The sequence below is a fragment of the Rhyacophila brunnea genome, unplaced genomic scaffold (assembly GCF_057557595.1).
Source record: "Rhyacophila brunnea isolate RB1 unplaced genomic scaffold, BYU_Rbru_1.0 scaffold_7, whole genome shotgun sequence".
Lineage (NCBI taxonomy): Eukaryota > Metazoa > Arthropoda > Insecta > Trichoptera > Rhyacophilidae > Rhyacophila > Rhyacophila brunnea.
This window is the reverse complement of record NW_028233339.1, coordinates 14,269,360-14,293,749: the sequence shown is the minus strand read 5'-3', so window position 1 is coordinate 14,293,749 and position 24,390 is coordinate 14,269,360. Positions and strand designations below refer to the sequence as shown.

The following is a 24,390-nucleotide window of genomic DNA, read 5'->3' as shown; positions in this document are numbered from 1 at the left end:
AAATTACACTCAACATGTTCTGATTTTTTTTTTGATGCACCTATCCATCCCACCTGCTCCATTTAGTTGGATTAGGGTTCCAGCTTTACATCTAGCATCACGCATGAGGCCCTAGTGTGCATACTCCGACTGGGCCTATTTCATATATTCGACATAAGGCCAACCCTGGCTCCTATCCGTTACCGAAAAAAAAGCAATGTGAGAATTAGGGGTGTCAGATAATTTAGTATGATGAAAACCTAAATCTTAAATTGTACGTAGGTACCTATTTACTACAGGCAAAATTCACCGCACACCACTGGTTGTGATATTAGTTAAGTACATTATGTAATTTGGTGTTGGATGTCTGATGGATTTGAAAGTGTTGCAAGGTCGCGAATTTATTAGTTCACATTATAAATTAGACTCGCAACAAAACTCAAAAATGACGCAGAATCTTCAATATAGATAGTAGATCTAAAATAGTATTGTTTCTATGTGCCTATGTCCCAATAAACCTTGATGTTCCCATCAAAAGCAACATTGTCTTGATATGATCAAATGTGTTGTCTTAATATTAAATAATAAACACACATAAAATCTGATAATCAAATATAAATGCTGTTTCTATCTTTATCTGGTAGTATGCATCTCTTTCTCACGAAATTTTATCAGTGTTATAGGCAAAATAACCAAAACTGAGTGATGACTCACTCTAAATTAAATTTTATAGATATGTAAGTATGTCAATTTCTTATTTTAAGTAAATAATCGACTTCTGATAACTGTTTTATAATTTTGAATTATATACTTATACTTAATTAAAATAATATATATTTTTTTCTTTAAAGTGAGGTAAGTACTACCTACCTACTTATTACACCTATTTTTTTTAATCACTTTCGATACTAAAATAAAAAATATTTGCATAACACAAATTATTAATATGGCATAGATAACAAATACATTTTTTCTCTAGTTGTCGTCAAGTAGTAAATACTTTTTTTAAACAATAGTAATGTCTTTTTAAACATATATGTTTCATTTTCCTTAACACCGTGATCAAGAGAAGAAAGACGGTACCTAGTCAATTATACCTAATATGTCGGTCACAGTTTTAGTTTGGTAAATTATACTATACATCAGTTTCTTCAAAACTGGTTTTCGATATGGGTATAATTTGTGTCCACAATTAAAGAAACATAAAAGAATTTGTTCATTTGATTTTTTATATCTAATTATATTTTTATTCGCATATCGGGCAATAAATTTAATATTAAATCAAGTTTTAGTGAGTTGTTTATGAACTCTTTTGAATGTGTGTGAAATAAACATTAGTGATACATATTTTAAAATATTATAAGTTTTTATGGTATAAAACCTTTTAAATCATTATATGTTTATTGTTTTTACCAAGTCATTAAAAAAATATTTACTGAATTTTTACTTATTTATTTACTTACAACTTTGTAACACAACGCTGTCAGTCTTAATAATAATTCATGGATTTTTTGATCCCAGTATTGGTGGAAATGCAACTGCAAGTTTCGCAAAAAAATGTAGGTATCTACTCTTCTGCAAAATCTTCTTGGCTACGCTTCTAGGCGCTGTTGTCTACTAAATGGTAGGAGCTTGTTAGTTTATAATGGAAGTGCGGTTAAAAATGTGCAGAGCATATTAGTTCACAGTTTTAACACGTAGCCAAGATGATGTTGCTGATGAGTACACACATATTATGTTGGTACCTTGCTACCTATCTGTTATGTAAGAAAGTACCTATATCTAATATGAATTTATGCTAATGGTAAAATATACCTAAATATACAAATATTTATACATTTTTATTAGCTATGTATATTTATTAATTGGTAAAAACGTCAGGTAAACCTAAGCAACTTAAATGCGTCTAGTAAAGTTTTTTGTCTTCCCAGATTGTACCTACCTATAATTTACTTATGCCTCTGGGATTTGGATGGTAAAGACTAGATGAGGATATTGAGAGTCTCGTGAACGGACAAACAAGTTTATCTTCAACGAACTCCACGTAGGTACGATAGACATAGATAGGTATTCTTCAGGCATTGCGGCCACGACGAAATCACTTTGGAACGGTGAACACCACCCAAATGAGTCGCCTGCACTACCACAAGAATCTGACACCATTCTAGATATTTGTCTGTTATGTGGATTCTGAAAATTTTTGTTCATAAACCTATTGAGAAAATTATTTGGTCAGGTCGAAGGTCGGAAAGTACGAGGTAAAGCCCACTCCTGATGGACAGATCACCTATTTTCTTACGACATCAGAAGAGAAAACTATCCTCGATCCTCGATTTTTTAATATAATGCCGACCACCCTGTGTCTAATTTGATAAACCACAAAATCAGCGTAGGCACGTACAGATAGTTCTAGCTTCAGTTCACGTAGGCAGGTATACGGCTATAGTGCTAAATCTCCCCTTACGACCGTATTTAAATGTCATAAGAATTAATATAAAAATAATTTTAGCTAAGTTCGTTGGTATGTAGTAACACTGTATATTTCTTTAAATATTGGTTGGTAGGTATTATATAACCATTTGATTTACTTACATTATTACTTAGGTACCTAATCATAGTCCAAATAAAAATAACAAAATATAATAAACATCCCAAAATAAGTACCTACATACTATTTATTTTGGGTGTCTGTAGTATTCACCACCTCGTTAGCATCTATCGGATAGGTAGGTAAATATATTTTCTTCAAATACGTTTCTAAACAAAAAATATTATGTGATATGCTATAGGCACGATAGAATTACAATGACTCAACTACCTTGCGTCACGTTAGGCGAGTGTTCTGTGTTAGTAGCAATCAGAGACAATTTCCATTCCATAGATTTTCTTGACCTGCCGTAGGAAGGCAGTAGATAGATCCCTCCACTAAAAATAAAGATAACAAGAAGTTGGGAGGACATTAAAAGGCAGCGCCTCTAGCGGCGCTCGCCCGACATGGTAATTGTCGACTCGTAAAAATATATTGTTCCGGTAGTCTTTTTTTATGTTTTTTATTTGATGCCTTCATTACCTATCTACGTTTTTTGTTTGTTTTTTTTTTGTTAGCTTCACGCGTACCTACAGCGGATTCATTTAAGAAATTCAATTTAAATAGGTTTTTGTGTACTTACCTATTTGGGATTTAGCAGCATAACTCGGTTGAAATTACATAGCTGGGTATAATAGCAGTGGCGAAGGGTGGAGGTGGGCTGTTAAGATTCATCATAAATAGTGCACACTAAACTTTATCAATCATAAGTATTTGTTTTCATCGAACTAAGAATAAAATTTGGAGATGGTGTACCTAGTTAGTTTTTAAAATTCAATTAAACCCTGCATAAACCAAACCACAATAGTTTAGGTATGATAAGGGCGATCCGACAAAAATAGTGCACACTTTTTCAGTCATACTTATTTGTTTCCGTTGAATTATGAATACATAATAATATTAGGGATATATGGTGTTGGTTAACTGTTTAAAATTAATAAATCCCTGCCTATAACAGACCACAACGATAAAAAATATTCTTCTATCTATAAAATTTCTAAAATTATCTAATATTTAATGGTATAATTTTAGATATTTAATAGATAAACCAATATTTTTTTACTAATATCTACTATGGCTTGGATTATGCAGGGTTTAATCGAATTTTAAAATCTAACAAACACTGTCTACATGTCTACACATTGTAGTCTTAGTTCAATGAAAATAAATACGTTTGACTGACAAAGTTTAGGTAGCTACCTATTGTTCAGTTTTCTTTACAACCGGTTACCTGTCAACTTTATTGGAGGGGGGGGGGGGGGGTTAGTGCGGTTGTTACATATTTTTTTTTTGAATATTATTTCTTGATCTTTCTGAAGGTGCTCCACCACCTATTTAGAAACCACAGTTTTTTTTTTAATTTGTATGTTTGATTCTTTATTATAAAATCTAGTCTCTATGATAGGATAATGTGTAAGATAAAGGGGTACCTATTATCTAAATCGCATTGAATTTTTACGAGGAATAATCATTACCCATTTTCTCAATAATTGGTTTCATGCGCTGGTTCTAAACATACATTGATCTGCAAAGTAACATGTTATTTGAATAAGACGTGGAATTTGAACCCAAGACCCATTGGGAAATACCATTCAGCCTATACTATCATAGGTACAACTATATAATAAGAATAAAGCTCATCGATATTGGCAGACTCGATTACCGAGAACGTATGGTAACCGTCTAGCAAACTGTCATCAATCGTCGAATGAATTTCACAATCCAGTCACTAGTGCGATCGGGGTGAGTTGTTGGATCTGGGTGGATCTGCGAGTCAGCTAGTGTAATTTGAGCTTTATAAGAAGAAGGGTGCAATGACATATTAAATGGACAACTCACTTCATACCGGCGCGCACGAGAAATTGTGCATGAAAGTCATTCACAGATGTATAGGTAGATGTCACGTGACCATATGACGTATCCATTTCCATTATGCGATACAAGCTTCGAGAATTTATAGTAATATAACCTTTATTGTAATGGCGTATTAGTGTCATGACTCATTGCGTTAGAAACAGATTCTCGGTTACTTACGACTTCTCGGAGATTAAACGCAAGTGAGCCCAGCACATCACAGGCGACTGTCCAATGGTTGCTGTCATTCAATTGCATTGAATAAACATTATCTTAAAATGGCATTTTATAAATAATAAATAATACTAACGCATGAAAAGTGATATCCCATCTTTCTTGGAGTGTTTAGTAGATTTTTTTTACAATTTTTAACTAGGCACATTGGCATTTTGTAACACAATAATAACGGTGGAGTCGAAACCTGACAGTCAGAAATTTTGTATGGGCAGACCCAGCGGTGTCGCCAGACCGCTTGCAAGCAGAATGTTCATTTGAGCGTAGGATACCGATATTAAAATATGAATTTCGCCATCCGGCAGACCCGACACAAAGTGAGTGTCATTTTATTTTCTAGATGCTTCTTCCATATTAATGTCATTGGAAGGGTGTTATTCAAATGTATTTATTTATTTACACGAAGAGGACACTATTAATATATATTAGATAGATAATACGTATTTACATACAAAAGACAAAACAAAATACAAAATGATCATAAATAAGTATACTTACTTATGTAAGTACCTATGTACCTACCCATCTAAGTAAAATGAATTACCTGAGTAAACTATAAAGTGGGGCCACACCGAAAACAAGTCGCGCGACCACTCGTTAAATTTTACGATAAGCATGATAATTATCGTAAAATTTCTTAAGCAATTATGATAATTATCGTAAAATTTAACGAGTTGTCGCGCGACTTGTTGCCGGTGTGGCCCCACTTATACGCTTCATAACGTTCCAATCCGGCTCTAGGATGAAAATGACGTAATATATTCTAATTTGTTTTACACAAGACTTATTATCTATTTATTTATTACTATATATAAGTATATAATGTAATAGGTACATGTGAATATCATTTTTCATCTAATTTTATGCGAGGTAATCAGGCAAAGAGGCGTATCAGTGTAGTAAAAAGTGCAAAAAAGGTGCAAAATTATAAAACGTGTATTCTACCAGTGGCGAAGTATGCTGTGGATATACAACATAAATAGTGCACACTAAACTTTGTCAGTCCATAGTTAAGTATTTGTTTTCATTAAACTAAGAATACAAATTGGAGATGGTTTTTCTTAATTCGATTAAACCCTATCTAGCCAAACCATAGCAGATATAAAAAATACTCTTCTATCTATTAAATATCTTAAAATGCGTATGATTTAATGCCACATTTTAGATATTTTATAGACAGAAGAATATTTATCTTATATCAATAATTATGGTTTTGTTTTAGACAGGAGTTAATTGAAGTGAAGTCAATGAAGTGCCTATGTAGATATAACTGACAAAGTTTAATTTCCACTATTTATGTTAGATCTCCGAAGCCTACCTCCGCCCTTCGCCTCTGCTGAGCATAATATGTAAACAATGCGATAAATATAAGTAGGTGCCTGCCCTTTTTTAAGTACTGATATATAAAACAAGTAAGTACCTACGTGGTGGAGAAAACCCTATTTGCTTTTGACCAATAATTCATTTATTAAATGTAGTAAATAAAACATTTATATGGGTAAAGTTAATAATTAATCTTTAATATCGAGTCATTGTCCATAGGCAAATGCTTAAGGTACTGGCTTTTACCCGGGGGCTCCGGGTTCGATTCCCGGTGAGGTCACAATACTAATGTGATTTCCTCAAGGTTTTGGTTTTTGTGATTGTTTCACTTATATTATTAGATAATTATTAGACTTATTGAACATACTTACATAAGCTTGAACACACTTCTGAGAAAATATATACTTAACCAATAGAAAAAATCTTTTTTGAAAAAAATACGACACCCAGCAGGAAAGCGCTTCAGAAAGTATTAAGAACAATTAGTTAAATTTTTCGCAATTAAGTAATATGATACTTAGAGAATAGTGGCAACTATATGTGCATGGGCGCGAAACCCGAGAGATGCAGGTTCGATTCCTGCTGGGTATCGTATTTAAAAAAAAAAAGATTTTTTTCTATTAGTTGTATATTTTCTCAGAAGTGTTTTGAAAATTACGTATGTTCAATAATTAGAATGTTACATTCTTAAATCTTGTGAATTATTAGTTAAATAAAAAAAATAGTTTAATGGACTTATGTTTCACTACATGGTGCATGAAATGTTAAATTTGATACAATATAGGTATACCTAGATTTGTTTTCACGAATTCCTCCCTTTAGGAAAATGCTTGAATATAAGTACCTACATAGGTACCTAACGTTTATTTTTTGGAATAAGTATTTTTTTCCATGTCAAAAAATGTAGTAATAAACCATAACCCGTGCATGACAAAGCGAAGGTGTTTGGGGAACGACCAATTAAAGGAGCGCATAAAGCGGGCATATCACCCATACAAACGCACAGGGACATGGCTTTTATTGTTCTTAATTGGGATATTAGTGGTCTATAAACGGGTAATGACCGTCTATACTCCGTTTTATGCCTCATAAATGACGGCCAAATTGACGAACAACTCGAATCAACTAAATATTTATTATTTAATAATTCTTTTTTTTTATTCAACAGTAGACAGCTGGTAGTATAAAACATAAATAATGACAGACGAGGATAAATCATGATACAATTTAATCATATCTACCTAGCTAACATTAAATTTAATATGTGTTAGTCAGTGGCGTAGTTCTGATTGATTTTGATATTATTAGAACACCCCATCCTCCCTCCGTGTCCAGAAACTTGTACGTATGAAGTTCACCGTTTCACACATCACCGTCAAATGTTGTATCGGAAATATATGGCCGTATAAGACCGTCCAACCTCTTTGGGTCTTATAGTACTGACATAAAATTCATGTCTAAATAAAACACGGTTCTTGTCGATTTACGGGAATACAGGAACCCAGAGGCAAACAAAATTTGAAAATAGCCGATATACCTACTGGATTATTTGTTAGGTTAGGTTAGGTTTTCATTCTGGCATTCATAACTTTTGTCAAAAGCAGCCATGAAAATTGAATTAATGTTCATATTGAATCAGTAGGTATAGGTAAATCGTTTTACCGTGGCACCATGAGTACGGCAAATGCGGCTTGCAGTTGTAGTGGTATTGTTTGCTAGCATTGAAACAGGCATTGTCGCAAGCAATTCAATACACGCGCGAATCGCCTATGGTGCCACTGTAGAACGATTTACCTATACCTACCTATATGGTCATCGCATTCCGATAAGAAAGCTCACGGCGAACTGTGCCACGGTGAAATATTTTACTTACAATTTACCTACATGTAATCATCCTCCTCATACCTATCTTTCGATCCACATTTCAGCAATACAATAGCTACAGAAAATATTCTGATGCAATAATTTTTAACTAAATCTAAATAACTAGGACCTCATCAAATACCTATTATGAAAGGAGAGTTCTGAGAATAGTTTTTAAGACTGTTATAGAAAATGACAATTATTGGAGGTCGATATAATATAATATATTATAATGAGGAGTTATTTACTCACTTTGAGGTATGCAACGATCATGCGGCATAGGTACCTACATACCTATGTAAAAATGGAAAGACTGAATTGGATCGACGACGACAGAGAAGCTACCAACAAGGCCAGTGACGTCCCTAGACAAAATGCCGCCCCTAGGCAGCGCCAAAATGCCACCCCATTTTTATACAGTATTTTTTTATCATCCTTTCATAACTCCAATATCTAAGTAATGTATTCTATGGATAAATTAATAAGAGAATATATACCAGAAAATCTAATTTAAATGCCATCTCTATTTCAATAGACAATATTGCGAGTCCACGGTTTCAAATACCTACATTTAAAAATACACTTGACAACTTTCAAAACCCGTGAATCACTGGCAAAAATATTTGGATAAATTAATTGGGTACCTACGTATAATTCAAATATAATTCGCAAATCTGCACGTGTCATTGTTGGTCATCAAGGAGTGATGACCAAGGACAACGAAAGTAAATAGACATCGCGAACGAAAAATACAGTCCTGTTAAACCTTTTATGTAAATTAATACATTTTGTTTCCAACCAGTGAACTGAATTTTTAATAGAAAGATATTTCCGTTATTACTAAGTTTAGATACCTGTTTCTATATATACCAAATGATTCTCCTCGATTTGCCGCCCTTCGAGTAACTGCCGCCCCCAAGCGACGCTCAATCTGCCTACCCCCTTGGGACGTCACTGAACAAGGCGGTCTATTTACCTACGCATACGTTGAAAGACCTGAACTGAGATGGCTGGACAGCGCCGCAGGAGAATTTTGGAAAGCATCAGCGCTAGGTCGTCCGGAATATAGTACCTAAATTGCTTTAGTAGGCCAGGACACATTAATAGTTGAAGAAACGTATGATGATGATGATTAAATGTTCTTGATGAACTTCTGTTTAACTTAATATTTCATATGATGATTGATGCCACTCGGAACTTGCTCGAAGTATCACATATCGATAGTTACTTCTTAAAAAACAACACTCCACAACAAAAAACACATTCCCATTTCTTTATATTTTCATTTTATTATCATGCACGTGCTATTTATAATGTTATTAACCCAGAACAGATTAATAAATAGAATTCAGGTTGGCTATACCCCAATACACTACATTTTGAAGCAGGGTTTTGAATGTTTGAGTGTCCGACGAAAATGAAACACACATTATAGACGTACAGTAGTGTGTGTTTCAAATACACCAATTTTGAATAAGCGTCAGTGCATAAGCCGTGAGGTAATTTAAATATAATATCGTAAGTATGTAGGTAGGTAGGTACTTAAATCACAAAGTTTTTTTATTAAGTGTTAAAAATCATCACAAAGAAATAAAAAAAGTTCTGTGATAGGTACCTACCTTCTTAAATACCTACTTACACAAATATTATCAACATTCATATAAGATTATTGAAAAATATTTCTAACCTAAAAAGAAAAGAATTGTGTTATTTACAATATTAACAAAAAACGACAATAGGCACCTCCCCAGGTACCTACTTACATAAAAAAGATTGCTGAGGTAGGTATAGCTGAATAAATTAACATATTACATATTAACATTGCAGTCGGAAAGAACGCCTGTTGGACGAAGGTACAAGGTGTGTTTGTCTAAATTAAAAGGCCAAAAATGTGAATATAAATATACTTACATACTTATTGTAACAATACCGCCATTATAGTGACATATACAATAAAAATGTCAGTTGATTTAACAGTAAAACAACTTGTCTAACAAAGTACTAAAACATCAGTAGACATGGCAACACTGCCAAACTAAGTTATAGGTATTGCTGTTATTTTCTGAGTCAGACTAGGTATATTCTATATTATTTGTTTTGCAATAGCTTCGGGGGCCCCACGTCTTGTTAAGGGCGTATGTATGAACCTAGGGGCGGCAGGTTATATGAAAGTATGGTGAAAAAGTATGGTGAGGCAGGCTGGTAATCAACTTGCGGAAAAATTTCTACGTTAACATTATATTATATGCCCTGCATTTTTTTTATCGCGTCACCATTTCTCGTAAGTTGTCGGATATTGTTGGCCTGCTTCATTCAGTTGTATGAGAAAGCCGATTCCTTGCCCCTTATTTAATACCTCTATGGTATGAACCTACCTACATTGGAGTATGGCTTGAACATCCTGAAGCGGGCCCCAGGCCAGGATGTTTGGAGGCCCCTCTACATATCGCTAAGGTTAAGAATAGTGTAATGTTCTACAGCAGTATTTCCCAAATGGTTTTAGCAAACCCCAGGTTTACGCGAGATAAAATTAAGGGAAGGAACCTATTCCATGTATTTTTAGCGATTTTTTTGTATTTTTAAATAAATCAACTTGAATTATTGAGTCCTCTGCACTCGTCATCACATCATGAAGCACTGATTGCGACACCCTTTCGCAGTTACCATGATTACCGTGAGCAGTCATTTTTATTAATCAAGGAAACACGCTAAAAATAATTATAAAATCATCAGCCGACTTTTTTACTATTAGAGCAAATGTGTTTAGCTCACTTAACTGCTCGACCCGCCACGCCCCCCTCCCTACTAAGCCAAGCCCGCGGGTTGGACCCCTGTCGGTCCCCCTGTAAGGGCCACGCATTGGTGTACATATCGGCTTTGATACTCAAATGTCCGTTTAATGGTGTCATAGATTTCCATACAAAATGTATAGCCTTTTCCCCCTATATTTTATACTTACTTACAGCTGATAAAAGAACCGCTTGCTCGGTTAGCGTCAGTTGTCAAGAAAACAGGAATTAGGAATTAGAGATAAAAAGTTAAATGCACATGGGTAGATTTGCTATTCAAGGTGTAGGTAGGTACCTGCGTTAAATAATCGTTTGGTAGGTAACGATTTTTCACCGCTAATCTAGCTTTGTGTTATTAATAAACCATATTTTATAAATACATAGGTATCAGTGACGTCCCGTGGGGTAGGCAGATTGAGCGTCGCTTGGGGGCGGCAAATCAAGGAGAATCATTAGGTATATATACAAATAGCCACCTAAACTAAGTAATATCGGAAATATCTTTCCATTAAAAAGTTCATCTGGTTGGAAACAAAATGTAATAATTACTATAAAAGTTGTAATAAGACTATAATGTTTTGTTGGGTTCGCGATGTCTAGTTTACTTCCGTTTTCCTTGGACGTCACGTCCTTGGTAAACAGCAATACCATATGCAGGTTTTCGAATTATATTTGAATTATAGGTAGGTACATAATTACTTAATTTTGTGTAAAATGTTTGCTAGTCACTCATCAGTTTTGGAAGTTGTCAGGCGAATTTTTAAATGTATCTGAAACCGTGGACTCGCAATATCTATTGTCTATTAAAGCAGGGGTGGCATTTAGTGGTATACATATTGTTAGTAATGTATTCATACAACACATTTCTTAGATATTGGAGTCATGAAAGGATGATAAAAATATTGTATAAAAAAATGTGGCGGCATTTTGGCACTGTCTAGAGGCGTCATTTTGTCTAGGGACGTCACTGATAGGTATTCATGTAATAAGTGGGCATAATATTATAAAGAGCTATTGGATAGCTACATATAGGTATTTTCCAATAAACAATCTCACCTGAAAGAAAACATAATAGGTATATTGATATTTTATAGATTTATATAGATACAATAAATCAACTGTTATATCTACTTCGCACTGTATGCTAAAATATATATAAATATATAACTAACTATTAAGTAGTTAGTTTGTGAGTATAGGTGCACCATCAAGGAACAAGCATCTGAATCCGTGCCATAAATAATAGGTCATGCACATATTATTGTAATAACATATAGGTAGGTACCTATAAAAATCAAGATAGGCAAATAATTAAAACACCAATAATTTATTCATTCCATATTCAAAAATACAAAAAAGCAAAGAACATAGCTTGAGTGCCGCAAGCAAAATAAATAAATGTTATTGAGTTTTTTTTAATTTCTAGCTGATTTTCTTTATTTTTACCAAAGAGTTTGGAATAGAGAGTAGGTATTCAATTAAAATACTAATTGATTGAAATTCCTATTTCTCAAAATGTGTAGTAGGTATGTGAAACATTTTTTTATTAAATAAATAGGTAATACCTACATGCCTACCTAAGATTTAAAATTATGAAAGATACCTAGTCGTTAATATAAAAGGACTATGAGACCACTCATCGAACGCGTAGTTGTTAGCTCGCGTTCACGTACCACACGGTACAAATATTTTTCAAAAAAATGTTTCTGAGATTTCCAAATTAGGTAGGTAGGTACTTGAATATTGGTAGCCATACCAAAATGAATATTATATACGATGGTGCATTAACAACTTCACTGGCTTCTATAAACATTTATTTATAAAATCGCTATCTTTGGTGACCTTTTTTTATTTCGTTATTATATACTTACCTATCTACTCTGACACGATCACGTGATTTTTTATGATTGTTTATTTAAATATTTTAAATAATATTGGTTCGGTGTATGTACCTACCTACCTACTTGACTACCTATCTAAGTAGGTATGTAAAATAATTAATGCAGCCTGTTCTTTCACAGGCAGATATAAGCTAAATGTTTAATACAAAATGAATGACTTAGGCCCGGTTCAAGTCGAACATGTTTCGTATTCGAAATAATCAATGTTTGTACCTACCTACATATCAAAGTATATAGTAACTACATACCTATCTATCACCAACCTAATTAACAAAACGGTACCATTAATTTATAACAAATTCCAGATTTATAGTGTTTATCATGTCACTATCTATAAGTAGATACATATCTATATTTTACAATTTATGGATAATGGAATTAACTGATTGCTGTGCGAAATGACTTAGGTAGGTACAACTAATTGAATACCTACCTAATTAGTTTTAGGTACCTAGTACTAAGTAACTAGTCATTTTTCAGTTTCGAAAGTCCATCCACTAGATCATGTTCAACGTCTTTTATTTTACCAAATATTAAAAAGTAGAGGACTTCTTTCTTACATTATGTACCTATGTGGCGGCCTGATCTATTGAAATTAAGCCCATTTCTATAAGTATAGGTAGATACACACAAGTAATAAATTCAAACTATTGACTTATTCAGTTTGATATTTGAATTTTTCTAAATATAGTAGGTACCTACCATTTAAAAAATTAGAGATCTAGGTACATACCTACTTATAAGTAGATGATTTTTATTACCTAGTATTAATAATAATATGATATTCTATGACATGGACTTTCATACTTTTTCAGATTAAATCAAAGTATTAACCCTAAGATATATAGGTACCTATTTAATTCGATTTATTTATGTTATTAAAATCTGTCTAACGTCAAGAAATAAGGCTTGTTTATCTTCTTTTGTAATCAGTGATGATTGGTCCTGGCACGAATTGTCAGGGAACTTTACAAAATGGCAAGTGACAGGTGAGTTACAGGTTAATAAATGCGGCCGAATAATAATATGTGTCTACCAACAGTCTACACACACACCGCCAAATTCGTAACATCATATTTTGACATGTCAAAGTGACAGTGATTTCATTTGACACTCATTCGTTTCATTCCATTCTGATTTGGCCAATGTCAAATCAGTGACTGTTACAAAATGTAACTTAATAAACTAATGATAATGTAGGTAAGTATAGGTAGGTAGGTACCTACAAGTTATTCATATTATTAATGCAATTAATCAGATTATAAAAAGTACCTATCCGGTTTCTTTGGAATTTAGTAAGGTACCTATTTACACTAAATCTTTCAATGTTTTACATAAACAGGTAGATAGGTAGGTACTTCTTACCTACAAACCTATCAACGAGTATTTCAGATTATCTACCAATAGTCAATTTTAGGGTAGTATAAATATCTAAAATTATGTATATCTAATATCTAAGTAGGTATACAATAATAATACCTATATTTCACCATATTGATTTGATAACTAATTAGCACCTGTGTAAGTAACCTACCTAAGTATGTATTTATCCAATATAAATATTTAATCAAATAATATTAATTTAATTGGTACCGACAGACAACTACTACCGAGGTGCACCCCTACCTACTTATCAAAAATATTTATTAAGCTCTAAGTAGATACCTATAAGTAGTTGGATTTTTAAAGATGAATAGGGATACCTACTTACCTATAAAGTGTGTAGGTAGGTAATTGCACGATACCTTCTTTATTTAGTAGGTGGGTATGCCACCTGCATAAGTTAGGTTATGTACCTACATAGGTACGTACCAAATGCACATTGTTAGGTAGCTAGGTAGGACTGATCTCAAAAAAGCTTTTATAATATGGATTACCTACCTAAATACTGATTTTTAGTGGGTAAGTTATGTATAAGTATCTACCTACGTACCTACAAATATTTCACATAATATGTCCTACATAATATTATATCTATAAAATTGAAATAGGTTAGTTTTCAATCAATTTATATTCATCTACCTATATTACCTACATTCGCATCTAGTAAATTTTTCACTTTTGATGAGTAGATAGATATCTACCTATAACTACCCACATTGTTATTTTTATAATATGCAGATAGGTAGATAGTAGCTATGTAATATTTTTGGTTAGATAATAAAATTAATAGTTATTTGGCGTTATTTAATTAAGTATAAACTTATGTTCGAATTACTGATAAGTAAATAAAATTATCTTCATCTTATGATAGTTGTGTGGGTAGGTAGAGGAAGGACATATTCTTCTAACATTGCGGCCACGTAGAAATCACTTTGCAACGGTGTACTGTACACCACCCGAATGAGTCGTCTGCACTGCCACAAGTATCTGACACCATTCTACTAAGTAGCTATGTACCTATATTTTTCCCTGTGTGTATATACCTATTGTATGAATTGCTTATATAAATTAGATAGGTAGGTAGTTATGATAGAATAATTAAAATTTAAGCAGGTAAAATAATTCTCTTACCTTTCATTCCAAAAAATCTTTCAAAGACTTTCACTGCATTGGCACAAACTTGTCAAAAATATTAGGTGAATAAAACTTTTACACAACTTTTTTTATGAAGTGCAGTTTCACAAAACACCTTTGTTTTGATTTTATATTTAAGTAAGTCGATTATATTTTTATTCTAAGTTATTATAATGTATTTATTGTAAGTATGTATGGACACTTTTATCTTATGTATTTATTAATAATCAATCAATTTTATTTAAGATATTTTCAATTACGAATTTCTTGTAAATTCTTTTAAAAAAATGCTTGAAATATTGCACAATCGTATACAATTTTATTGATTGGGTACGTGTAGGTAGGTATAGTTTAATAATTATTTATTTTTAATTATCATCAATCTTTTGTAAATAAATCATTCATACTAGATTATTTGCTATTCTTAGAAACTTGCTATAATTTATGATTAAGTACTATTCGGTATCACCAATAACTTATTTATTGATCAGGGTATACTAGTTTTTTGTCTATGATCTCATCGTGCAGGTTGGCAGTCAATTGATTTGACAGACTGTCTGCTAAAAAGTAAGTTGTCACAGAACCAAACAATTCAACTTCATACGGTCGTATCACAACTCTCATTCAAGTCTTCACACTACATAACACAATATTTTTTACATAGGTTAGTAATAATAGTAAAAATTCTTCTTATGTCACCCGAAAATTTTCATCGAGTTTTTTGTTTAGGAAAACTTTCATGTGTTTTTTAAAAAAAGTTTATTCTTTTTTTAATTTTAATTGGATAATAAGGAGGAATGCACTTGGAAGAAGTTGTGCTCATTCGGTGAATGTTATTGAAGGATTGTGTTTTATTATTAGTAAGCAACGGTAGCTTTTGATGGCTCGGCTGATAGTGAGTTAGGGTAATCGGAGGCGTCGCGACGCACACCCAAGTAGCCGGCCTGCCGGACGCTGACTGACGTCCCGGCGACGGGTGAATTGTTCCGCGGCGCAATCACCGGACACTCCGGTCGTCGGGCGTCTCCGCTGCGTTTCGGCCCGTGGCGGGAAACTCATCCGGAATGTTGGCGCGCTTTCTCCGCACCAGAGCCATCTAGCGACAGACTAAACTACGCGATCTGTGGGCGTACCTCTGCCACGGCCCGCCGCTGGGCCGTCCTCCGAACCGCGTCGGCTGCACTCGGCTATTCGCGCCAACGTTGCTACAAACGCCCGGAGTAACGTCAAATTAGTGCAGTGATACGTTTGACAACGAGCATTTTTAAACAATTTCAACAGATTTTCGCCTATCCCACCGCATTGTAAGTACAAATTTCATTATAATATCATTATTTTATCATGTGTACTTATTATTTTAACTGAAAACTATCAATTTAATGTAAAATAAGAAATTTTGTACAAATTTGACAGTTCTCCTTGCGTCTGTACTAAAATGTCGGTGTACGTTTTAAAACGATAGTACAACATGTCAAGTATATTGCTGGCACAAAAGAAGGTTCAATTACACATATAAGTGTTATCCTATTGATAGATTTGCGTAAAAATTCCTAAAACACATATTTCTGCAGCGACATAACCTAGCTTTTTTTGTTTGGCGGTAAATGCATCCGCGAGGTGGCAGCACCGGCCGGGCGATCGAAGCGCCGCCCACAGTGGGCGCGGCCAGTTAATAGTTGTACTTACGGCTGCCATCGCTTAAAATAATTGACATTAGCCGCTATACAAAACGTTAAATAATTTATTGATACAAGCCGTTTGTATATGTTGGTGCTTTTTCTTTGCATGTGTGCCGGGCGAACGGATTAAGGGACGGGCCGGGGGGGCGACGCGGTCCACAAATCATAAAGGCCGTTTTATTATGAGTATTTCTTTTTCCTCTTCGTTCGGGTTGCTTAGGTTTGGATTTGGGGATGATGCGAGTGGTCACTGATGTTCATTTATTAATAATGTATTCCCTAGACTTCAGGTAGGTCATGTTTTTTTGTAGGTTGAATATTTACTGACCCAGACTGCTCGTTCACTCAAACACGAAAATAGTTTAACAAGTATTGTAGAAAAATATAAGTTGGTACCAGGGAACTCGGAAATAATGGGAACAGAAATACATAACGGGTAAGGCGATAGCAGGTAACCGACTCGAGTAAGGAAGAATCCGGGTTAAACTTACACACGTGTCAAGAATACGTTTTACGTCGAATACTGAAAACTGCTCTCGGTTTATGCATTTACGCTCGTTTAATGTTGGTGTATTACACACACTATTGCACGTGCATGATGCGTGCTTCATTTTCGTAGGACACTCACACATTCAAAACCCTGCATCAAGATGCGTTGAATATAGCCTATCGGTATTCTATTTTTTATCTGTTCTGTGTTTGGTACCTACCTATGTAGCTATTTGTTTTTTTTTTGAAAAATGATAAAATGTTACCTTGTCCGTTGTCTTGCGGTCCGTGTGGGTCGACCCTAATATACCCAAGCTAGTTTTTACTACATCACGTCTATTGAATAAAAGACATCACTCGATTGATCAATCCTAAGAGTAGGTACATATTCAGACTGACCAAACAACCTATAGGTAGGTAGGTAGGTACCTACTTTACATGGTAGGTCTACCTATGAACCAATATATTATGTAGGCGCTTTTGCGTACCTAGATATTTTTTTAATTTAACAATTAGGTACCTACTTTCTTAAGTACTAATTAATTATTACAGTTTTTCACAATCCATTTTTATAGTATGTAGGTGCATACCTATCTACCTACATAAATACGGCAGGTAGCTAACAATTCATGGCATTTAATGATGATTAGGTCAACATTTGAGCACCAACAATGCTACTTATTATTTGAGGTAAAAGATAAAGATTTTGCATTGCAAATGTTTATTTTAATTAACAAAAAGTAAACTCAAATGTTTAATCAATAAAGTCGAATCATCATTTGGTTTCCAAAAGCGTTGCTAACTTTGGAAAGAGTGGCTGTTTTATATTGGAACCCCGCAGTGGCGCTCCGTAAATGATTTTAAAGGGAATTTAAAAAAGAACAATCTAGGTAAGTACCTACCTACCTAGGTAAATAATATCTATGTCATAATAAATTATTAGTTCCCCACTTAGATACTACCTAGTACTACCTAGGTACTTAGGTACCTACTTATACAATATTAAGTCGATCTCAATAACGGCCAATAGATTGCCAATAGGTAGGTACGTACCTGGGTAGTTACTACTACTTAGCCACCTAGATAGGAGCTACATAAGAAAAAGTAAATATGCCTACTAACCTAATTTTCGATATACCTACCTAAATAAACTTTTGCTAAGTAGGTAGGCACCAAAGTAAGTAATATTTTGTTTTCAAAATTTTTCAACATTTTAACCGAAAATATTTCAAACACTAGGCAGGTACTTAGATACGGATTGCCTAAGTAAGTGTGAAGAGTGCTAATCACAGAACAGATAATAAATAGAATACCAATAAGCTATATTCAATACGCCGCATGTTGATGCAGGCTTTTGACTCTGTGAGTGTCCTACGAAAATGAAGCACGCATTATGCACGTGCAATAGTGTGTGTAATACACCAACATTAAATGAGCGTAAATGCATAAACCGAGAGCAGTTTTCAGTATTCGATATAAAACGTATTCTTAACACGTGTGTAAGTTTAACACGGATTCTTCCTTACTCGAGTCGGTTACCTGCTATCGCCTTACCCATTATGTATTTCAGTTCCCATTATTTCAGAGTTCCCTGGTACCAATTTTAAGAAGATACCTACCATAAAACGATGAGTAGGTAAACAAAAAGAATAAAGATATTCAGCATTTACGTAACTTACCTACTTGACAATGTGACAGGTAGGTACGTCTATATTGTAATCACTTGCTGATTAAATTCCAGATATCTAAAGTTTTAAATTGAACGAAACACGTGTCGTATGTAATATTTGTTAGGTAACTTTGTCGAATAGATATTTATATACACAAATACCTAATATACCTATATCTAGTTGCATAGGTAGTTCCTACCTACTTAACTACGTTTAAAAAAATATAATTAGATATAGTTGTGCACCTACCTATACACTGATGGATAAAAAAATGGTTTGAATGAATCCGGCAAACCATTGGCCAGCTTTACTGAAGTTTTCAAGTGAATGTGATTTTGAATGTTTTGGTTTAAGCAGTTTACGTTCTTTCACTTTTTTTATAAATCAAGGTCTCAATAGTTATACCTAAGTTGTTAGTTTTGTCCAAGTTACCTACATACGATATTACAAGGTTACAGGATGAGGCGGACCATCCCGTCAAAAATATAAAGCTTGTCTGAGTAAACTAAAAACCTATCTGCAGCGGTTACACTATATGCTTACCTAGTAAAATAAAATTGAGTGTAGGTAGGTAATCGCGTAAAAAGCAGTCATCCACAAATTAAGTGAAAAATGTACCTACTACTTATTATCGTGTTCATCCTTCCCACAAAAATGTTCTATAAACCCACAAAAAATTACTAATCGGAGAATATGCCATATTCGATTTTCAGAAAACAATCACACACTAACAAACACTAAAATAACATAAATAATATTGCATTCAAGGCCTGAACAACAACGATGTATGAGTGCAAGTGAGAAAGTATTCGGCACCCTTACAATCTCTGCGACACGCGCTAGAGTAAGATAAAAGGTCTACATAAATGTCTGAGCTAGTTTCCAAAAGTATCGCCGGCAAATCGTAGCGAAACGCTTCACATAGCGTCGATAACCTGCGAGCTCGTATTGCTAAAATTGCTATTTTTTGTGTTAAACATAAAGTCGGTGGTAAATATTTTTAGTTAATTAAGTAGAAAAGATGGTTCTGTGTGTTGTCTTAAAATTTGGTAGCCGTACTGATAAGCAAGAAGATGGTATTACGTTTCATAGGTAAGTTGATACATGTTCGTGATAATTTATTTGTCTATTATTTGTAAATTTTAATATCAGTGACCTAGTGTTTCTTTAAAATAACTTAAATTATGGATATCTTTATCTAATGGTTGCATTTTGACCGCTTAAAAATACTATATAACGTAAAAAAATAGAAAATTATATTTTAATTCTGAGCGTCTAGTGCGAGCACTTTGGGCGAGCACTAGCGAAATGGTCTATGGTCTCGAACATTTGTAGACGAATGCGTTCGCTCGCCCACAAACCAAACGCAAGGCACGCGGCTTCATTTAGCAATGCAACGGGTGGCGTCTAGATGTATCTATAGTCTATGATTGCATTATATTTCCTTAAGCCTTAAAGGTTATACTTACAATAAATGTGGTAGTTACCTATGTATAAAATCATTAAACATTCTAATTCTGTACTTATATATATGGAATATGTAGGTAATTATAAATAATTAAACACACAACAAAATTTCACATTTCTCTGTATGTGTAGACTGTGTGAACTACTCTTTCTTTCTGCACTAGTACGCACTAGGGGCGGCAGGTTATATGAAAGTATGGTGAAGCAGGCTAGTCTGGTGAGGCGGGCTGATAATCAAGTTGCGGCAAAACTTCCACGTTAACATAATATTATATGGGTACGTTATAATGACCAAAGTAAATCCTCCGTGATGCCCTGATTTTTTTTTATCGCGTCGCTATTTCTCATAAGTTGTCGGCTATTGTTTGCCTGCTTCATTCAGTTGTATGAGAAAACCGATTCTTTGCCCCTCTTTTTATTTAATATCTCTATGAGTACGCACGATTAAAATTGCATGCAGCGCTATTGTACCTACCTAGGTGCTAGGTACAATGTCACTTTAAGTCTGTTTACTATGAAGCTTCAACAAAATTCGATCGCTAGATAACTTACGTTGTAGATATCGAGAATAAAAGCATATGCAGCCATATTTGAAGGAATTAGTGCGCCACTGGATCAGCGTTCTTATTCCTGAATAAACATTTGTTAATTTGGCTTAATTGTCCATTCCGAGGAGGGTCTGTTTTAACGACTTTAATTTTAGCAGTTGCCTCCTTGTCATTGTTTCATCTGCCCTTGTTGTTGGGCCTGCTAGTTACCCTCCCCCTCTCCACCCCAATTCACGCGTCTTCACACCACCCGCATAGCTAAATAGGTGCACATACCTATCTACCTACGTTGAAATATATTCCTACAAAGGCAGGTAAGTGTGTTAGTTATCTACCTTACGTACCTACTAGATAAATTTTCAGAAATATGTAGCTACCTATCTAGGTTACAGGATTAAAATATGTCATCGCATGTTTTACAGAAAATAACTACGCAAGTAAGTTTAAATTAGTAAGACCTACATAATTATTATACCTTCCGTATCTACCTACATTCAATTGAAAGGTTTATAGCTTTATCACCAGGTAGAGAGGTACCCACCTTACTATGAAATATAATTATAAATCACAAAGCATACCTAATAGGTAAAATGAAGTAACATGGTTATGGTCTTTTATTTTTTTGTAACATAATGTGACAAATCAGCGTCATCTTTAGATTAATAAAGCCTGAGCATATCTTTTTGCACAAGCAACGAGTGATCCACTGCATGGCCCCCACATACTGAAGCGGGCCCCCAGGCTAGGATCTTTGGCGGCCCCCCTACCTATCGCTAAGGATAAAGGCAGTGTGACGCTCCACAGTAGCGTTTTCCAAATGGAGTACGCGGTAAAATTAATGTGTATATTTATATATCTATATATTTTAATACATGAATTTGAATTATGGAATTGTCGAGTATCGATACACAAATAAAAATTGTGTGGTAGAAACACATCATTTTAAATAATAATATTATTGAAGGAAAATAGCGACTTTTTTACTAGATATTATAGAGAAATTTTGATGTGTACTTATTCATATCACTTATCTGGTCGACTCGCCACACCGGGCCCTTCGTGAGCCCGGGCCCCCAGGCCAGAGCCCTGTCAGCGCCCCTTTGTGGGGGCCATGGTCCACTGTTCAGCTGTCAAAATCAGATCCCAGATTGCTTGACATGTTGATTCGCCCTTTCTCGTTTCAAATTGAATTATAAAAAAATCTCAAATCAAATATATTAACTATCAGTGTTATTTATAAATAATATACATTCCTTTTATTCATCAGCTGTCAAAGTCAGACTAGTCCTTCATACAAAAACCGGTGGTAATATCGATTTCCAAAAAATATGTAGCATTGATCTATGCATTACATTTGTAGAAGGTGTGTTAATGTAATTGTATTATTTATCATGTAACTCATCTATCCAAATCAAACCATTCCCTGTGTGAACACGACAGACGCGCCAGTATGAGCACTCTATAGAACAATGACAGGTCACCTATAGACAACAACGGGAAGGGCGGAAAAAGTAGGACCAGTCGTTGTGAATGTATCGGCTTACTACTTGAGTCGGCAATGGACAAATACATCCTCTTTGTCTAGCGTTTTTAATCAGTTTTAATTTGAAAATATCGCACCTGGAATATGGCATTAAATTTAGCATTTTTTCATGGCACAACTAAGTAGTTTTAGTTTTTTTTTAAATAACCAGATATACCTACTTAACTATTTGTATGGTAACTAAACTCAAAAGTATTTCTTTTTTTTGTGTAAACTAAAAAACTAGAAGAAAAGCTCTTGATTTTTTTCCTGGAATGGATTTTTTTTTTACTACCTACGACAGACTTTTTTTTTCATAGGTAAGTTTCCTGCAAACCGTGCATGCTTTTCATTTCGTAAATTATATGGTTAGATTACCTACGTAAATATTAATATTTTACGATGACGTTGGTGGTTCGAGATAATTCTCACCATTCGAAATAATTCTCATCATAAAATTAAACATTTCTTACCGGTACCTTAGGTTTATATTATGTAGGTACTTAGGTACCTACAATAAATACATAATTATATGACCAAGTGTTTTATAACCTTCTTGGGTTGACGGATTTAGTAATAGGTACCTACCTATGTAGGAACGTTGAATATTGAAAACCTATAAATAGCAAAAAAGACCGCAGGTGAAAATATATCCCTAATCACTTCTTTCATAAGAATCATAAGTGATGTTAGGTATAAGTATAATATATGAATATTAACTGATTGAATTAGATAGGTCTTAGATGTTTATTAAATTTAGTACAAGGGTACATTTGGATCGTAACATACCGCTACCTATAACCTAAGTACCGACGTACACTTGATATTTTTTTTATTAAAATAAATCGATTAATAATATTTTTGTAGACGCCCTATAGCCGAGCGCCAAGCTCAGGGCACCAATCATAAAAACATGAAAGCCCGCTAACAAATCACTTAACAAAAACATTTTAATATAAAAACATATCGGAGGGTAGGCAGCCACCTCTGGCGGCCGGCTGTGCAGTGTGCAGCCTCGTATCAGAAAATATCAACCTATCTTTTTTATTATCAAGGGGGATCATATTATTATATGCCAACAGAGAACCTATCGGAAAAATACGAAGCTTGCAATTTGAGATTTTTTATGATAATTTACAATTTCACATGTATTAATTAATAAATATGTATCTGAAAACATTAAAAAGATTTTTTTTTAAGTCAAAGATAAACTTACAATTGTAAAAAAAATGTGAATTTGTCATATATTTGGTACATAGGTTACGTTATTATTACATTATTTTTATGGTTATATTTTTATTAAAATTAAGTTTATTAAGTTTTAAAATTGTCACCGTTTAGATTTTTGACTAATTCATAGTTTTAATATTTTTTATATCTATTTTAAAAAAACATCGATTTATATAAAAAAATATAAATGTGTAGATATAATTTGAAATCATTTTTATTTATATCAAATCGAGTTTAAATATTGGGACCATACCTAAATAAGACGTGTGACTCGACTGTGAAAGTGACTCGACATATGCTTTGCCTGAAATATTAAAATAATTTAGTTTTTATATACACTGAGCCGAAGTTTTGTCTTCCCTGGTTTATAGTATGCGATGTGCCGCCACACAGATGCAGGTGGGTATTAGTAATGTGTATCTACCTACCTGCCGACACACACACGTACACAGTGTCAATAGTTTTTTTTTTACATTGGAGTTTATCTTAATAACTCTGACTCTACCTAACCATTCCAATCAAATGATATTATTTTATTGACAATCATAGAATATCAAACGGCTAGATAGTAACGTGTTATGCCTACAGGTTTATTAATATGATTTTGAATAACCATCTAGGTCGATCGTTATGACAGATGTAAGTAGGTAGGTACCTAAGGGGTAGCTATTGAGTTTCACACGGATGACCTTGAAAAACAACATTGGATTTTTGCCAGACCCGGACCCACGACATCTT

The 24,390-nt window shown here is 33.9% G+C and overlaps 2 protein-coding genes across 3 annotated transcripts in view; one reads left to right on the top strand and one right to left on the bottom strand.

Moving 5' to 3' along the window:
* tio (zinc finger domain-containing protein tiptop) overlaps positions 1-16,058 on the bottom strand; it is a 717,631-nt gene extending 701,573 nt beyond the window's left edge. The window contains exon 1 of one of the 2 annotated variants that reach the window (XM_085957596.1): positions 15,045-16,058. Coding sequence is in view for 1 of the 2 variants with exons in the window: in XM_085957599.1 (XP_085813725.1) it covers positions 15,045-15,051 (7 nt within the window). In the remaining variant the exon portion in view is untranslated. The remainder of the gene's footprint in view (positions 1-15,044) is intronic. The other variant, XM_085957599.1, reaches the window with a different exon arrangement.
* Positions 16,059-16,264: 206 nt separating this feature from the next.
* The window catches only part of LOC147064530 (uncharacterized), a 179,247-nt gene continuing 171,121 nt past the window's right edge, over positions 16,265-24,390 (top strand). Inside the window, exon 1 of the mRNA XM_085958222.1 lies at positions 16,265-16,351. The gene's annotated coding sequence lies outside the window, so the exon portion shown is untranslated. The remainder of the gene's footprint in view (positions 16,352-24,390) is intronic.